Below are 15,351 nucleotides of genomic sequence, written 5' to 3'. Positions count from 1 at the left end.
CCTAGAGTCTTGTCCCTGATGACCTGTAACCTCAGGTGTGGTCCTCTACTCCGCTGAACTATCATTTCTCCATCCTCACCTGGGAGGTATGACCCCTACTTAGGTGAGCTAGTGAGCTGCCTGTCTCAGTGGGTGCAGGTAAGGTCATTGTAGTTCTGCTCTAGTGATGTGGCTGGGAAACTTTAACTCAGAAACGCTGTATTTAGCACAGGTTGAAAGCTCTGAGACTCAGAGCAGATGAGTCTGCTGAGTGGAGCTATTCTCAAGAAGCAGAAATGGCCGGGTGCAGTGGTTCACATCTGTAATCCCAGCACTGGGAGGCTGAGGCAGGAGAATTGCTTGAACCCAGGAGTTTGAGACCAGCCCAAGCAACATGGCAAGACCCCATCTCTACAAAAAATTTAAAAATTAGCTGGGCGTGGTTGCACGTACTTATAGTGTAAGCTACTTGGGAGGCTGAGGTGGGAGGATCATTGAACCCTGATGGTCAAGGCTTCAGTGAGCTCTCTTCATGCCACACGCCACTGCACTCCAGCTTGGGCGACAAAGCAAGACCCTGTATCAAAAAAACCCAAAAAACCCCCACCAGATTACATGAAAGGGGTGTGATAGGTAAGAATGAGAAAGTAGGCTGGGCATGGTGGCTCACATCTATAATCCCAGCATTTTAGGAGGTTGAAGCGGGAGGATCACCTGAGGTCAGGAGTTCGAGACCAGCCTGGCCAACATGGTGAAACCCTGTCTCTACCAAAAATACAAAAGGTAGTTGGGCATGGTGGCACGCACCTGTAGCCCCAGCTACTCAGGAGGCTGAGGCAGGAGGATCGCTTAAACTCAGGAGGCGGAGGTTGCAGTGAGCTGAGATCATGACACTGCACTCCAGCCTGGGTGACAGAGCGAGACTCCATCTCAAATAATGATAAAAACAAAGAATGAGAAAGTAATCTTCCCTTTAGCCTGGCAGTTGTCAGCTGGGACTGACAAGGTGAAGCTTCATGTGTAAGGAGGAGCATCATGGGAGAAAAGCAGTGAAACATGCCCTGTGTGGGAAACACTGGGGTCATTTAGACTGAGAAAGATGCTTTGGGGGTGGTGAGTCGGTGTTTCAGGTAGGCCTGAGTTAAACTTTGGAGACTGTCTGACTGTCTCAGACAGTCTATAAGTGATGCTGAGCGTGGCTGTATGATTCAAGGGGCAGACAGTGCGCAGTGAGCCTCTTGCAGATTGATCTGAAATGATGAACCAGGGGTATGTCACAGCTTTGGGCCTGGGGGTGTTTATTCATTTTAATAAACAGTGCCTACTCTGTGTCTCAGCACTGTCTGGGCACTGGCAACATTGCAGTGAATAGGGCTTTGGCCTTCCAGGCTGGTATCTGCATTGTGAAAGTAATTCAGGTCAGATATTGGTGGCTTTGCTGACAGCTGTTACTTCCTTCTAGGACGAGCAATGGGAAGAGCACCGTGATCAATGCCATGCTCTGGGACAAAGTTCTGCCCTCTGGGATTGGCCACACCACCAATTGCTTCCTGCGGGTAGAGGGCACAGATGGCCATGAGGCCTTTCTCCTTACCGAGGGCTCAGAGGAAAAGAGGAGCGCCAAGGTGAGGGTGCCAGGCTGGCTGTCAGCCCTGTGCCTGCTGGCGGAGCAAGTCCTCCATTGTGACATGGCTGACCTCACCTCTAGGGAGAGGGCAGCACTGCCCTGTGTAGGTGAGTGGGAGACCCTATTTTAGACGAGCTTTTTGAAGGATGTGAGAGCTTCTGGGGGCTGGCGGGGGCGGTTTCCAGAAACGTGGATCACCAAGAATGAGGACCCTGCTGTTCCTCATACAGCTCTGAGTGGCCACTGGCCTCTCTTCACTAGTGAAGGAAGACAGTATGTGCTGTGTTCTTCCTTGGGGTATTGCCAGAGAGGGATTCCTGCATTTGCTCTGTGTCTCTGACCTATCATTCAGGGGCCGACACTGTGAGTTTTCTGAGAGGCAGCTGCATTCTTGTTTGGGGCCAGATGCTCAATTTGCTTCATAAAGGATCAATCGGCCACGCACAGTGGCTCAGGCCTGTAATCCCAGCACTTTGGGAGACCGAGGCGGGTGGATCATTTGAGGTCAGGAGATCAAGACCAGCCTGGTCAACATGGTGAAACGCTGTCTCTACTAAAAATACGAAAATTAGCTGGGCGTGGTGGCAGGCGCCTGTAATCCCAGCTAGTTGGGAGGCTGAGGCAGGAGGACTGCTTGAACCCGGGAGGTGGAGGTTGCGGTGAGCCGAGATCACGCCACTACTCCAGCCTGGGCGACAGAGTGAGACTCCGTCTCAAAAAAAAAAAAAGAATCAGTGCAGAACAGACGACTTTAGCATGATATCCAGGAAAGAACCCAAAAGAGCAGTGAAGAAAGTGGGTTCTTAACTGACAACTCCCAGCTGTTAACTTTTTATATGTGGAAGAAGAAAGGGTAGCAGATGGGCAGCAGTCCCAGCCACTGTGCTGTGATGCAGCGGCACAGGAAATCTGGCTTGGTGTTTCCTCCTCAGCCTCTTTTTTTTTCCTTCCTCTGCCATCAGACTGTGAACCAGCTGGCTCATGCCCTCCACCAGGACAAGCAGCTCCATGCCGGCAGCCTAGTGAGTGTGATGTGGCCCAACTCTAAGTGCCCACTTCTGAAGGATGACCTCGTTTTGATGGACAGGTAAGAGGGAGGTACCCTCATAGGAGGTCCAAACCGGGAGGCGCCAGGTTTCCATTTCTGAGTAATCCGGGCCAGAGTCCCTGGGCCCCATCCATGCTCTGCTTAAGTACTGCTGCCTTTCGGATGGGCTCAACCAAATCCTCTGGCCTCTTGGCTTTCCTCTAGAGTCTGGTACCTATACCTGTTTACCAGTACCCTGCAGATGTCCCAGGGATGGTCTGTAAGAGATAGGAGGGATGCTCAAAAGTTGGGGAGGTTCTCAACCTCAGCCCAGTGCCAGCACATGTACTGGGGGTGGGGAGTTGTGGCGGAGTCAGAGGTGTATTTTATCTCCCTTGAAGAAACACTTTGCCCTGGCTTGGTGGACAGGTTCTAACTATACCAAGAAGTACAGTATTGTAGCATTTACCTGGACTCACATCAAGTCACACCTTCACCTTAATTGTGTATCTTTTTTTTTTTTTTTTTTTTTGAGACGGAGTCTCGCTCTGTCGCCCAGGCTGGAGTGCAATGGCCGGATCTCAGCTCACTGCAAGCTCCGCCTCCCGGGTTTACGCCATTCTCCTGCCTCAGCCTCCAGAGTAGCTGGGACTACAGGCGCCCACCACCTCGCCCGGCTAGTTTTTTGTATTTTTTTAGTAGAGACGGGGTTTCACCTTGTTAGCCAGGATGGTCTCGATCTCCTGACCTCGTGATCCGCCCATCTCGGCCTCCCAAAGTGCTGGGATTACAGGCTTGAGCCACCGCGCCCGGCCATCATTTTTTTTTTTTTTTTTTTTTCTTTTTTTAGACGGAGTGTCACTGTCGCCCAGGCTGGACTGCAGTGGCACAGTCTCAGCTCACTGCAACCTCCGCCTCCCGGGTTCAAGCGATTCTCTTGCCTCAGCCTCTGGAGTAGCTGGGATTACAGGCACCTGCCACCATGCCTGGCTAATTTTTGTATTTTTTTTTTTTTTTTGAGACGGAGTCTCGCTCTGTTGCCCAGGCTGGAGTGCAGTGGCCGGATCTCAGCTCACTGCAAGCTCCGCCTCCTGGGTTCACACCATTCTCCTGCCTCAGCCTCCCACGTAGCTGGGACTACAGGCGCCCGCCACATTGCCCGGCTAGTTTTTTGTATTTTTTAGTAGAGACGGGGTTTCACCGTGTTAGCCAGGATGGACTCGATCTCCTGACCTCGTGATCCGCCCGTCTTGGCCTCCCAAAGTGCTGGGATTACAGGCTTGAGCCACCGCGCCCGGCCAATTTTTGTATTTTTAATAGAGACGGGGTCACGAGGTCAGGAGATCGAGACCATCCTGGCTAACGTGGTGAAACCCCGTCTCTACTAAAAATGCAAAAAATTAGCCTGGTGTGGTGGTGGGCACCTGTAGTCCCAGCTACTTGGGAGGCTGAGGCAGGAGAATGGTATGAACCCGGGAGGCGGAGCTTGCAGTGAGCCAAGATCGCGCTGCTGCACTCCAGCCTGGGCGACTGAGCGAGACTCCGTCTCAAAAAAACAAAAAACAAAAAAACCAAAACACTCATTTCCAGGCAATCTGGAAGGCTAGGAAATGGAAAGTAAAAATCGGTTAATGAGGGCCGGTCCTGATTTCTCTCCCCTCGCTGGCTTTCTCCTCCATGACCTGCCTGCCTCACAAGTCCCAGGTCTGTTCTCAGCAGGAAGAATAGGGCTCCTGCTCTGCCTGATGATTTGGTTTACTCCTGTCACCTTTAGCCCTGGTATTGATGTCACCACAGAGCTGGACAGCTGGATTGACAAGTTTTGCCTGGATGCTGATGTGTTTGTGCTGGTGGCCAACTCAGAGTCCACCCTGATGCAGACGGTAACTCCTCCTCTGCCTTCTCCCAAGCTCCCACACCCCCTGGGCAGGCAGCTGATGGGCCCTTGGCTGTCAGGCTCCTGCTCCATCGAGGTCTTACCCTTTGTCTAGGAAAAGCACTTCTTCCACAAGGTGAGTGAGCGTCTCTCCCGGCCGAACATCTTCATCCTGAACAACCGCTGGGATGCATCCGCCTCAGAGCCTGAGTACATGGAGGAGGTTAGTGCCTCTGTTTGGCAGTTTGGGGAATGCCACCCTGAGGGAGCACTGCCTGCCACTAGGGCCACTTCATGCCCTCCTGGATCTAGTGACTTCCCTGAATTAACTTTATTGCCAAATAATTCTCCAAATACTCTTCTATGGTATCTTCTGGTGGCTTTTCCCCCCTGCCATCCACTTTGCTGGACGCACCCTCTCTTCAAGCCACTCTCCCCTATGCTTAAAAAGGATCCCTGCAGCATTAGTGCATCTTCGGGGCCAGTGCTCAGTTTGGTTTCTGAGGAATTAGTATGGAACAGGCTCAGCTCTAGGGAGGCCTCTGTGAAAGAGGCTGGAAAGAGGAATGGAGAATACTGATTCTAACTGGTGACTCACAACTCTTAGCTGTTTACTTATTTATTTAGAGACTGGGTTATGAGGCTGCCTAATTTTTGTATTTTTGGTAGAGGCGGGGTTTTGCCATGTTGCCCACTCTGGTTTTGAACTCCACAGCTCAAGCGATCCACCCGCCTCAGCCCCCCAAAGTTCTGGGATTACAGGCATGAGCCACCGCACCTGGCCTCACAACTCTAAATATGTGAAATGAAAGACAAACTGGACATGGTGGTGCACACCTATAGGCTGAGAGAGGATCCCTTGAGACCAGGAATTTGAAACCACCCTGGGTAACATAGTACAACGCTGTCTCCGAAAAAATAAAGGGTAATAAGATTGATAATATGGGATGATAAAACATGCAGTTGCAGTCAATAGGCCGGAGTCCAAAATCTTTTTTTTTTTTTGAGATGGAGTTTTGCTCGCCCAGGCTGGAGTGCAATGGCACAATCTCGGCTCACTGCAACCTCCACCTCCTGGGTTCAAGCAATTCTCCTGCCTCAGCCTCCCGAGTAGCTGGGATTACAGGCATCTGCCATCACGCCTGGCTAATGTTTGTATTTTTAATAGAGATGGGATTTCACCATGTTGGCCAGGCTGGTCTCGAACTCCTGACCTTAGATAATCCGCCCGCCTTGGCCTCCCAAAGTGCCAGGATTACAGGCATGAGCCACTGTGCCCGGCCCAGAGTCCAAATTCTGACTGACACTAGGCAGGCAGTGTGACTTTGGCAGATCCCTTGACCCTTCTGGTAAATCCAATTTCCTCACCAGTGTGATAAATAGACTTATTGAGAGGATGAAATCTGTCAAAAACACCTGACACATGGTAGGTGTCTACAAGAAGCTGTTGTCACATTTTATCAGTAGAACCCCAGGTGTCAGAGCCAGGAGGGATTTTCTAGTGATGCCCACTCTTTTTGTAAACAATGCCCCAGGAGGACACGGCTTGTCAGAGTATAGCTCCCAGATTTAGGTTTCTTGACCCCAGGGCTCCTGTCCTTCCAGGGCACAAAAGTGAGGCACTATAGAAGCTTAACAAGAGGCAGTCTAGGGCACGTTTAAGCATTTCTGCTTGTATATGCATAAAATATCTTTGGCAGGCTCTACACCAAGTAACCCCCACACATTGGTCTGGGAAACTTGGTGGTTAGAGAGCAGAATAGTGGGAGACATTGCGCTGTGTATGTGTTTGTGCCTTTGGCTGTTGAGCCATGTGAATATATTGCCTGTTCTTTTTTTTCTCACTCTGTTGCCCAGGCTGGAGTGCAGTGGCGCTATTTTGGCTCACTGCAACCTCCGTCTCCAAGTTCAAGCGATTCTCCTGCCTCAGCCTCCTGAGTAGCTGGGGTTACAGGCGCCCGCCACCATGCGTGGCTGATTTTTTTGTGTTTTTAGTAGAGACAGGGTTTCACCATGTTGGCCAGGCTGGTCTTGAACTCCTGACCTCAATGATCCACCTGCTGTGGCCTCCCAAAGTGCTGGGATTACAGGCGTGAGCCACCGTGCCCAGCCTCTTATGACCTATTCTTTTAATGAAAGAGGCAGGTGGGGGCTGTGGGGCCACCTGCACCCACTCTGGACACATTTGTTTGGGCTCCAGGTGCGGCGGCAGCACATGGAGCGTTGTACCAGCTTCCTAGTGGATGAGCTGGGTGTGGTGGATCGATCCCAGGCCGGGGACCGCATCTTCTTTGTGTCTGCTAAGGAGGTGCTCAACGCCAGGATTCAGAAAGCCCAGGGCATGCCCGAAGGAGGTAATGATGAGAACAGATGTCCTTCTTTTCCCTGATGTTTGAGACGTTTTGTCTCATGCTGAGTCTGTCAGTAGAAAATCCTTCTGAGAAAGGGCTGCTGACAAGAGCAGAGTGAGAGGCTCTTACTCTTCAGCTAGTGGCTTGGTTTCTGGGGATTTCATTGTTTTCCTCTGCTGCCAAGTTGTTTCTGGGCTAATGCAGTACAATTCTCCCAGGGGGCGCTCTCGCGGAAGGCTTTCAAGTGAGGATGTTTGAGTTTCAGAATTTTGAGAGGAGGTTTGAGGTGAGTCCTTTGATTCTGGTATATGGTGATTCTGTGCCTCCCCAGCTCCCACTGGCTGTGTCCCTGGCAGTGAAAGCCAGAGTCTGGCCCTTGGCTGTAGGCCCCTGGTGGCTCCCACCGCCCTCCGTGCCTTTGTGTGTTCCAGGAGTGCATCTCCCAGTCTGCAGTGAAGACCAAGTTTGAGCAGCACACGGTCCGGGCCAAGCAGATTGCAGAGGCGGTTCGACTCATCATGGACTCGCTGCACGTGGCGGCTCGGGAGCAGCAGTAAGAGTCCAAGACTGCAGATAGGTGGAGAGGGCTGCCGAGATGAGGTAGTCCTCCTGCCTTGGGCAGTTACGACACGCCTTGATGGCAGGGCTGAGTCTCTGGGCTCCCATCCAGGGCCCTTTCCCTGGCCACCAGACCATGTTAGAGCCACATAGACAGCCTGGTGAGGAGGGCGGCTGGGTGCTTCATCACCCCACCTAGTCTGTGCAGCACGAGTCCCTGTGTTGGAGGCCTTGGCCCATGCCCTGCTGAGCTCTGCAGCCATCTCAGAGCCTGAACACATTTTAAAAAACAACATTCCAGCCAGGAGCAGTGGCTCACACCTGTGATCTCAACACTTTGAGAGACCAAGGCAGGAGGACTGCTTGAGGCCAGGAGTTTTGAGTCCAGCCCAGATAACATAGTAAGACCCCATCTCTACAAAAATTTTAAAAATCAGCTGGGCGTGGTGGCCGCACACCTGTAGTTCCAGCTACTTTGGGAGGCTGAGGCAGGAGGATCACTTGAGCCCAGGAGTTCAAGGTTCCAGTGAGCTGTGATTGCACCATTGCACTCCAGCCTGGGCAACAGAGTGAGACCCTGTCACTAAAGAATAATATGAAAACACCTTGCTTCTATCACACAGAATTGACTTTCTCAATTGTTTATTTTGTTTATTTATTTATTTTTGAGACGGAGTCTCGCTCTGTCGCCCAGGCTGGAGTGCAATAGCACGATCTTGGCTCACTGCAAGCTCTGCCTCCCAGATTCACGCCATTCTCCTGCCTCAACCTCCCGAGTAGCTGGGACTGCAGGTGCCCACCACCACGCCCAGCTAATTTTTTGTATTTTTTTAGGAGAGACGGGGTTTCACCGTGTTAGCCGGAATGGTCTGTTGACCTTGTGATCCACCTACCTTGGCCTCCCAAAGTGCTGGGATTACAGGTGTGAGCCACCGCACCGGGCCTCAATTGTTTATATTAAGTTAAAATTTTAAAAAGTTAAGTTCCCTTTTGATTCTTTTGCACTTGTCCCAGTGTCACTCTGCCCAGAGGCACCATAATCATGAGTTTACATTGTTCTATCACCCATTCAAACAGTACTTTTACATAAATGCTGAAGAATATGTCAGGTTTTTACATGCTTCAGACGTACAGATGTGGCATCACACTGTCACTGTACCTGGCTTTACTTTCTACTCAATGTCGTTTTTCCCTTTATCCTTATTAGTATGTGTAGTTTGAGTTTATGAATAGGAACTGCTGTAGTATATTCCGTTGTGAATATGCCTTATTTTCCTGTGAAGGGAATTTTAGATTTCTTTTTTGCTATTGGAAACCTTACTGCAGTGGACATGTGTTCGCGTGTCCCCTTGTGCACCTTTGTAAGAGTCTTCCTGGGGTGAATTCCTAGGGGTGTGGCAATTCTGTTTTAGGGTACACGTGTTTCCAGTTGTAGTCAGTTTTACTTGATTGCTCTCCAGAACAGCCCTACCCATTCGTTGCATGACCAGTACTGTCCATAGGCCTTCCATTTCCTCAGCTCTCACCAGAACTTCAGGCCTGGTCATTTTTGCCAGGCCTTGGTAGAAAATTGTGCCTTTAAAAATTTCATTTCCGACTGGGCATGGTGGCTCACGCCTGTAATCCCAACACTGTGGGAGGCCAAGGCGGACGGATCACCTGAGGTCAGAAGTTCAAGACCAGCCTGACCAACATGGAGAAACTCTGTCTCTGCTAAAATTACAAAATTAGCTGGGCGTGGTGGCACATGCCTGTAATCCCAGCTACTCAGGAGGCTGAAGCAGGAGAATTGCTTGAACCCGGGAGGCGGAGGTTGCAGTGAGCGGAGATCGCGCCGTTGCACTCCAGCCTGGGCAACAAGAGTGAAACTCCCATCTCAAAAAAAAAAAAAAAAAAAAATTCATTTCTGTGATTACTAGTGAGGTTGAGCTTTCTTCCCTATGTTAATTGGCAGAATTTGTTTAAACCCCCTTACAACGCCCTCCCTGCTCTGTCCCCACCGCCTGTCCCACATGGAAGACTGAGGAGTGCATGGTTGGCTGTGGGGCTCCCTTCTTACCTGGGAAGGGGAAAGCTCACGCCCCTGGGTGTGTATGTGCAGCCCTGCCAGGCAAGAGAGCGGGCGAGGTGGCCTGGACTTTCTGGTATCCCCTCTTGCTCCTCTGCTTAGTCAGACAGGAACATGGATTTCTCACCAGTTCTCTGCTTTCAGGGTTTACTGCGAGGAAATGCGTGAAGAGCGGCAAGACCGACTGAAATTTATTGACAAACAGCTGGAGCTCTTGGCTCAAGACTATAAGCTGCGAATTAAGCAGATTACGGAGGAAGTGGAGAGGCAGGTGAGAAATGAGGAGGAAGCATTCTGGGGAGATTTGGACTCCCGAGTAGAGTCCAGAAGAAAGCAGACCTCCTCTTAGGGACTTCCAGCCTTCCAGAAGGAAGTTGTGGCCCTGCTTCAAGAATACAGAGCTTCCCTTTGGGTTCCGTTGTTGGGTTGTGTGATGCAGGGCATGTTCCCCTTCCTCTGGACCTCCACAGATCACGTGAGCGTTTGGTCAGCCAGTTTCCCAGGCCCTCTCACCTCAGAGGCTTTAACTCCATAGAGGAGCTGAGGAGGCTGCTGGGTTGAGAGGAAAGATAGGCCGTCTGCTGGGATCTCTCCTGGTGCTGCAGGACTGAACTTTGGTCTTCCTTGATACTTAACAGTGTGCTTCCTTTTGCTGTAGGTGTCAACTGCGATGGCCGAGGAGATCAGGCGCCTCTCTGTGCTGGTGGATGATTACCAGATGGACTTCCACCCTTCTCCAGTAGTCCTCAAAGTTTATAAGAATGTGAGTCATGGAGCAACAGGTCCTCTTGGCAGGAGGCCCCCAAAAGTGATTCAGCCCCTACTGGTCTGGGTCAGGGCCCCCCAGCAGTGAAAGTGGAAGCCACAGAGACAAGGCCCAGGCTTCCGTCAGCTTTCTGGGGTCACCTGGTGGATGTGGCCTGAAGGGAATTTTGATGGACGTGCTTCTTCTCTTAACCTTCCTCTTCTGGTGGCAGGAACTGCACCGCCACATAGAGGAAGGACTGGGCCGAAACATGTCCGACCGCTGCTCCACGGCCATCACCAACTCCCTGCAGACCATGCAGCAGGACATGATAGGTCAGTGCCCATAGGGAACTGGGGAGCTGTGGCCTGGGCTGCCCAAAGATCAGATACAGAGGCCAAGCTAAAGAAATCAAGACTTTCCTTATCTGTCACTTTTCATGATGATTCAACTCACTACCTTCAGGTTCTGGGTACATGTTGTGAACTCATTCTTGTTTGGTTTTTGAGACAGAGTCTCATTCTGTAACCCAGGCTGGAGTGCAGTGGCATGATCTTGACTCACGGCCGCCTCCGCCACCTAGGTTCAAGCGATTCTTTTGCTTCAGCCTCCCGAGTAGCTGGGACTACAGGCATGACCACCACGCCTGGCTAATGTTTTTGTATTTTTAGTAGAGATGGGGTTTTGCCATGTTGGCCAGGCTGGTCTCAAATTCCTGACCTCAAGTGATCTATCTACCTTGGCCTCCCAAAGTGCTGGGATTATAGGCATGAGCCACGGGGCCTGGCCTTGTGAACTCATTCTGTACACAGGGTTGGGGAGCCCATCTTGTGCTACTACATGGGTCTATCTTAGGCTGAGAATTGGGCCTGCTCCTATAAGTCTATGTGAGGCAGAAGTGTTAGCAGTATGGCATCTGGGTCCACACTTCCCTGGGGGAGCTGGCCTCAAGTGAGGCATGCTCAGTCTCATGGGCCAACTTGACCGGGTTGTGGTTCCCAGGCAAAGCTGTTCAGCGTGCCTGGCAGTAGCTGGTGGAGCCATCTCCAAGGCTTGGTGCTGCTGTGGTGCAGGGCTGAGCTGATAAGCTTTTCCTCCTTTTCTCCCCCGATAGATGGCTTGAAACCCCTCCTTCCCGTGTCTGTGCGGAGTCAGATAGATATGCTGGTCCCGCGCCAGTGCTTCTCCCTCAACTATGACCTGAACTGTGACAAGCTGTGTGCTGACTTTCAGGAAGACATTGAGTTCCATTTCTCTCTCGGATGGACCATGCTGGTGAATAGGTTCCTGGGCCCCAAGAACAGCCGTCGGGCCTTGATGGGCTACAATGACCAGGCAAGCAAAGCTCCTCACCTCAGGGGCATCGTGGGGGGTCAGTCTGTACCCCGCCTCCAGACACAGGAACCATTCTGAAACGGGGTAAAGGTCAGCAGCTGTGGTGGTGTGCCCCACCACACAGTACACCACAGTCAGAATTTTTGCTGCTGATTGAGCTGATTTGTTCTAAGCAGTGATATTTGTGAAATGACAGATGCTAGTATTTTTCTCTAATACATATTAAAGTAAGTATGTAACTATTAAAAATAGATGACTTTAAAAATAACCACCTACATACAACTATTTTAAAGTTCAGATTTTAAAAACATTCATCTCTAAACCACTTGAGTTGTCACACGTACTGCCCTCTGTACACATCCCACGCTCGGGGAAGCTGCCAGGCGGGCCAGGATGACTCCTGCTCACATTGTGCACATCCTGTGGTGTTCACCTGAGGGTCTCTGCTACATCTGAAGCTAGTTGTCCTCTTTTTGCCTTTTGGAAATTGAAGAGCCACTCTATGTCCCTGTTCCCCAGACTAGGGTGACACTGAGAGTTCACGTGAATCAAAGACTCACCACGTCCCTCTCACCCCTCTCATCTTTTCTCTCCTCAGGTTCAGCGTCCTATCCCTCTGACGCCAGCCAACCCCAGCATGCCCCCCCTGCCACAGGGCTCGCTCACCCAGGAGGAGTTCATGGTTTCCATGGTTACCGGCCTGGCCTCCCTGACATCCAGGACCTCCATGGGCATTCTTGTTGTTGGAGGAGTGGTCAGTGACCAGTTCAGCTTGGGAAGGTGGGGGTGGAGGGCAGGTGGGTGGGGCCTGAGGGCTAGGTTCCCGTGGTGGCCCCTGCGTTGGGCCACACTCTACAGTCTACTCTATACTTTCTCCTCTCAGTGACTCTTCACTGTGATGGCATGGGGAGCGCTTACTCCCTCACCAAGTTTCCCTCACTTTCCTCTGGAGATGGTCCCAGTCTTTCTGGCCTCAGTGGGATCAAAGGAGACATAGAAAGAGGAACTTAAGAGTAGAAACATGAGGGCTCTGGCCGGGCGCGGTGGCTCAAGCCTGTAATCCCAGCACTTTGGGAGGCCGAGACGGGCGGATCACAAGGTCAGGAGATCGAGACCATCCTGGCTAATACGGTGAAACCCCGTCTCTACTAAAGAATACAAAAAACTAGCCGGGCGACGAGGCGGGCGCCTGTAGTCCCAGCTACTTGGGAGGCGGAGGCAGGAGAATGGCGTGAACCTGGGAGGCGGAGCTTGCAGTGAGCTGAGATCCGGCCACCGCACTGCAGCCTGGGTGACAGAGCCAGACTCCGTCTCACAAAAAAAAAAAAAAAAAAAAAAAAAGAGTAGAAACATGAGGGCTCGTTGTCTGGGGCCCTTCAGACGGCCCTGGTAGTGATGGACCCTAAAGGAGGGTGGGCCACGGAGAGGCTGTCCTCCAGCCTGACCATGTGCTCTGCAGGTGTGGAAGGCAGTGGGCTGGCGGCTCATTGCCCTCTCCTTTGGGCTCTATGGCCTCCTCTACGTCTATGAGCGTCTGACCTGGACCACCAAGGCCAAGGAGAGGGCCTTCAAGCGCCAGTTTGTGGAGCATGCCAGTGAGAAGCTGCAGCTCGTCATCAGCTATACTGGCTCCAACTGCAGCCACCAAGTCCAGCAGTGAGTGGCCCCATCGGAGCCCAGCAGGAGACTTCCTTTAGGCAGGGTCAGCCCCATCTCCCTTCCCCATCTCTCTTCCAACCTGGCCTGGAAGCCACTGGGTCCTGAGCATCATAGACCCTGGGCCTTCAGGTGTGCAGGGCCAGCTTTGAGGCCAGTGATGGGGAGAGGGGTCTCCCAGGGACACTTTTTGTCTTGGGCTGGGACTGGGTAGGCCTCTGGGCCCCTTGGTGAGGAAGAAATGGGAAGGCAAGAAATATTCCTAGTATGAGTTTTAGAGGTTGCCTTGGCCGGGCGTGGTGGCTCAAGCCTGTAATCCCAGCACTTTGGGAGGCCGAGACGGGCGGATCACGAGGTCAGGAGATCGAGACCATCCTGGCTAACACAGTGAAACCCCGTCTCTACTGAAAATACAAAAACTAGCCGGGCGAGGTGGCGGGCGCCTGTAGTCCCAGCTACTCGGGAGGCTGAGGCAGGAGAATGGCGTAAACCCAGGAGGCGGAGCTTGCAGTGAGCTGAGATCCGGCCACTGCACTCCAGTCCGGGCGACAGAGCGAGACTCCGCCTCAAAAAAAAAAAGAAATATTCCTAGTATGAGTTTTAGAGGTTGCCTTGAAGAGCTTGGGCTGTGGATGTAGCTTTGAAGTTTTGAACCCAGCCTGATCTTCGTGCACATCTTAGGTCAGGTGGGAATCTATTGCTTAATCTGCGGTGGTCTGCACGAATATGCTGGCTTCCTTTTTTTGGTTGTGTGTGGCAGACCCTTTGCTCTAGACATTTTGCATCTAATTTATGTATTTCTCTGATTCTTTGAGGTTAATGTTGTTTTATAGGCATCTCCTTTTTCAAATTGAAGAAACTGAGATTTGAAAAACAGTCACGTGTTCCCTGCTACTCGGCTGATGAGCAGCAGAGTCAGGATCTCTGCGTGCTGTTGCTTCTCAGGCCGTAGTGATGCCAAGTGTGTTTGGTTGTTATGATTATTCACAGCCTCAGCAGGATGTAGGAGATTCTGCCAAACCAGGGCTGGCTCAGGGCAGAGCTGCTGGCAGGGATATCGACGGGGCCAGCTGCTTTCCACTCTGGGTGGGTTAAGCCACCAGTGCCATCTTGCTCCACACACCCCAACTGATCCCTTCTCTGTCCTCCCCAGGGAACTGTCTGGGACCTTTGCTCATCTGTGCCAGCAAGTTGACATCACCCGAGAGAACCTGGAGCAGGAAATTGCCGCCATGAACAAGAAAATTGAGGTTCTTGACTCACTTCAGAGCAAAGCAAAGCTGCTCAGGTGAGGCTGGCCTGGGTGGCCAAAGGAGGGTTCCAGGGTGCAGCACAGGCACACTGGGGCTCAGCTGCTGGGCTTGTGTCTTGGGTGTGGGCACAAACTGCTCTGGTGGGGATTTAATTTATTTGTGTTAGATGTGTACCGTGGGCCAGGCACAGTGGCCAACACCTGTAATCCCAGCACTTTGGGAGGCCGAGGCAGGTAGATCACCTAAGGTCAGGAGTCTGAGACCAGCCTGGCCAACATGGTGAAACCCTGTGTCTACTAAAAATGCAAAAATTGGCTGGGCGTGGTGGCGTGTGCCTATAATCCCAGCCACTTGGGAGGCTGAAGCAGGAGAATGGCTTGAACCCGGGAGGTGGAGGTTGCAGCGAGCAGAGATTGCGCCATTGCACTCTAGCTAGGGCGACGAGCAAAACTCTCTCAAAAAAAAAAAAAAATGATGTGTACCATGTACCTCATGGGGGCCAGATGGTGCTGGTGCTGGAGGCTCAACAAGACACAGCGTCACTGCTTTCAAGGCACTTGCAGCTGAAGGCATGATGGCATCACAGTACTGCGAGACTGCAGTTCACAGCGCCCTGTGCCGAACCTCAGGGCCTACAGTGCTTTACGTGTACTGTTTCACTCGGTCTTCCCTATCCCTCCATTTTCTACGTAGAAAAATTGGGGAACTTGTCTGGCATCTCAGAAAATGGCCAGGCTAGGAGGGGAGCCCAGGTGTACTTGGCTCCAGCAGCCCCTGCACTCTGATTCTCCTTACACCTGCCGCTCTTTGGACCCATGAAGAGGGCATAGCCCCCCGTTTGTCCACAGAGAAGCTGGTTACTTGGCTGGGGACTCG

At 51.9% G+C, this 15,351-nt stretch overlaps 1 protein-coding gene across 8 annotated transcripts in view; it reads left to right on the top strand.

The window, feature by feature from the left end:
* MFN2 (mitofusin 2) overlaps positions 1–15,351 on the top strand; it is a 31,411-nt gene that overhangs the window by 13,130 nt on the left and 2,930 nt on the right. For all 8 annotated transcript variants that reach the window (XM_030941975.1, XM_030941978.1, XM_030941976.1 and 5 more), the window contains 14 exons: positions 1,442–1,604; positions 2,569–2,693; positions 4,408–4,516; positions 4,625–4,732; positions 6,710–6,863; positions 7,079–7,146; positions 7,292–7,413; positions 9,631–9,757; positions 10,145–10,249; positions 10,464–10,566; positions 11,346–11,566; positions 12,165–12,320; positions 13,026–13,222; positions 14,376–14,510. In XM_030941975.1, coding sequence (XP_030797835.1) covers positions 1,442–1,604; positions 2,569–2,693; positions 4,408–4,516; positions 4,625–4,732; positions 6,710–6,863; positions 7,079–7,146; positions 7,292–7,413; positions 9,631–9,757; positions 10,145–10,249; positions 10,464–10,566; positions 11,346–11,566; positions 12,165–12,320; positions 13,026–13,222; positions 14,376–14,510 — 1,893 coding nt within the window. The remainder of the gene's footprint in view (positions 1–1,441; positions 1,605–2,568; positions 2,694–4,407; positions 4,517–4,624; positions 4,733–6,709; positions 6,864–7,078; positions 7,147–7,291; positions 7,414–9,630; positions 9,758–10,144; positions 10,250–10,463; positions 10,567–11,345; positions 11,567–12,164; positions 12,321–13,025; positions 13,223–14,375; positions 14,511–15,351) is intronic.

The sequence above is a fragment of the Rhinopithecus roxellana genome, chromosome 12 (assembly GCF_007565055.1).
Source record: "Rhinopithecus roxellana isolate Shanxi Qingling chromosome 12, ASM756505v1, whole genome shotgun sequence".
Taxonomy (NCBI): domain Eukaryota; kingdom Metazoa; phylum Chordata; class Mammalia; order Primates; family Cercopithecidae; genus Rhinopithecus; species Rhinopithecus roxellana.
Note: the sequence above shows the minus strand (reverse complement) of the source record. Positions and strands in the feature narration are given on the sequence as shown.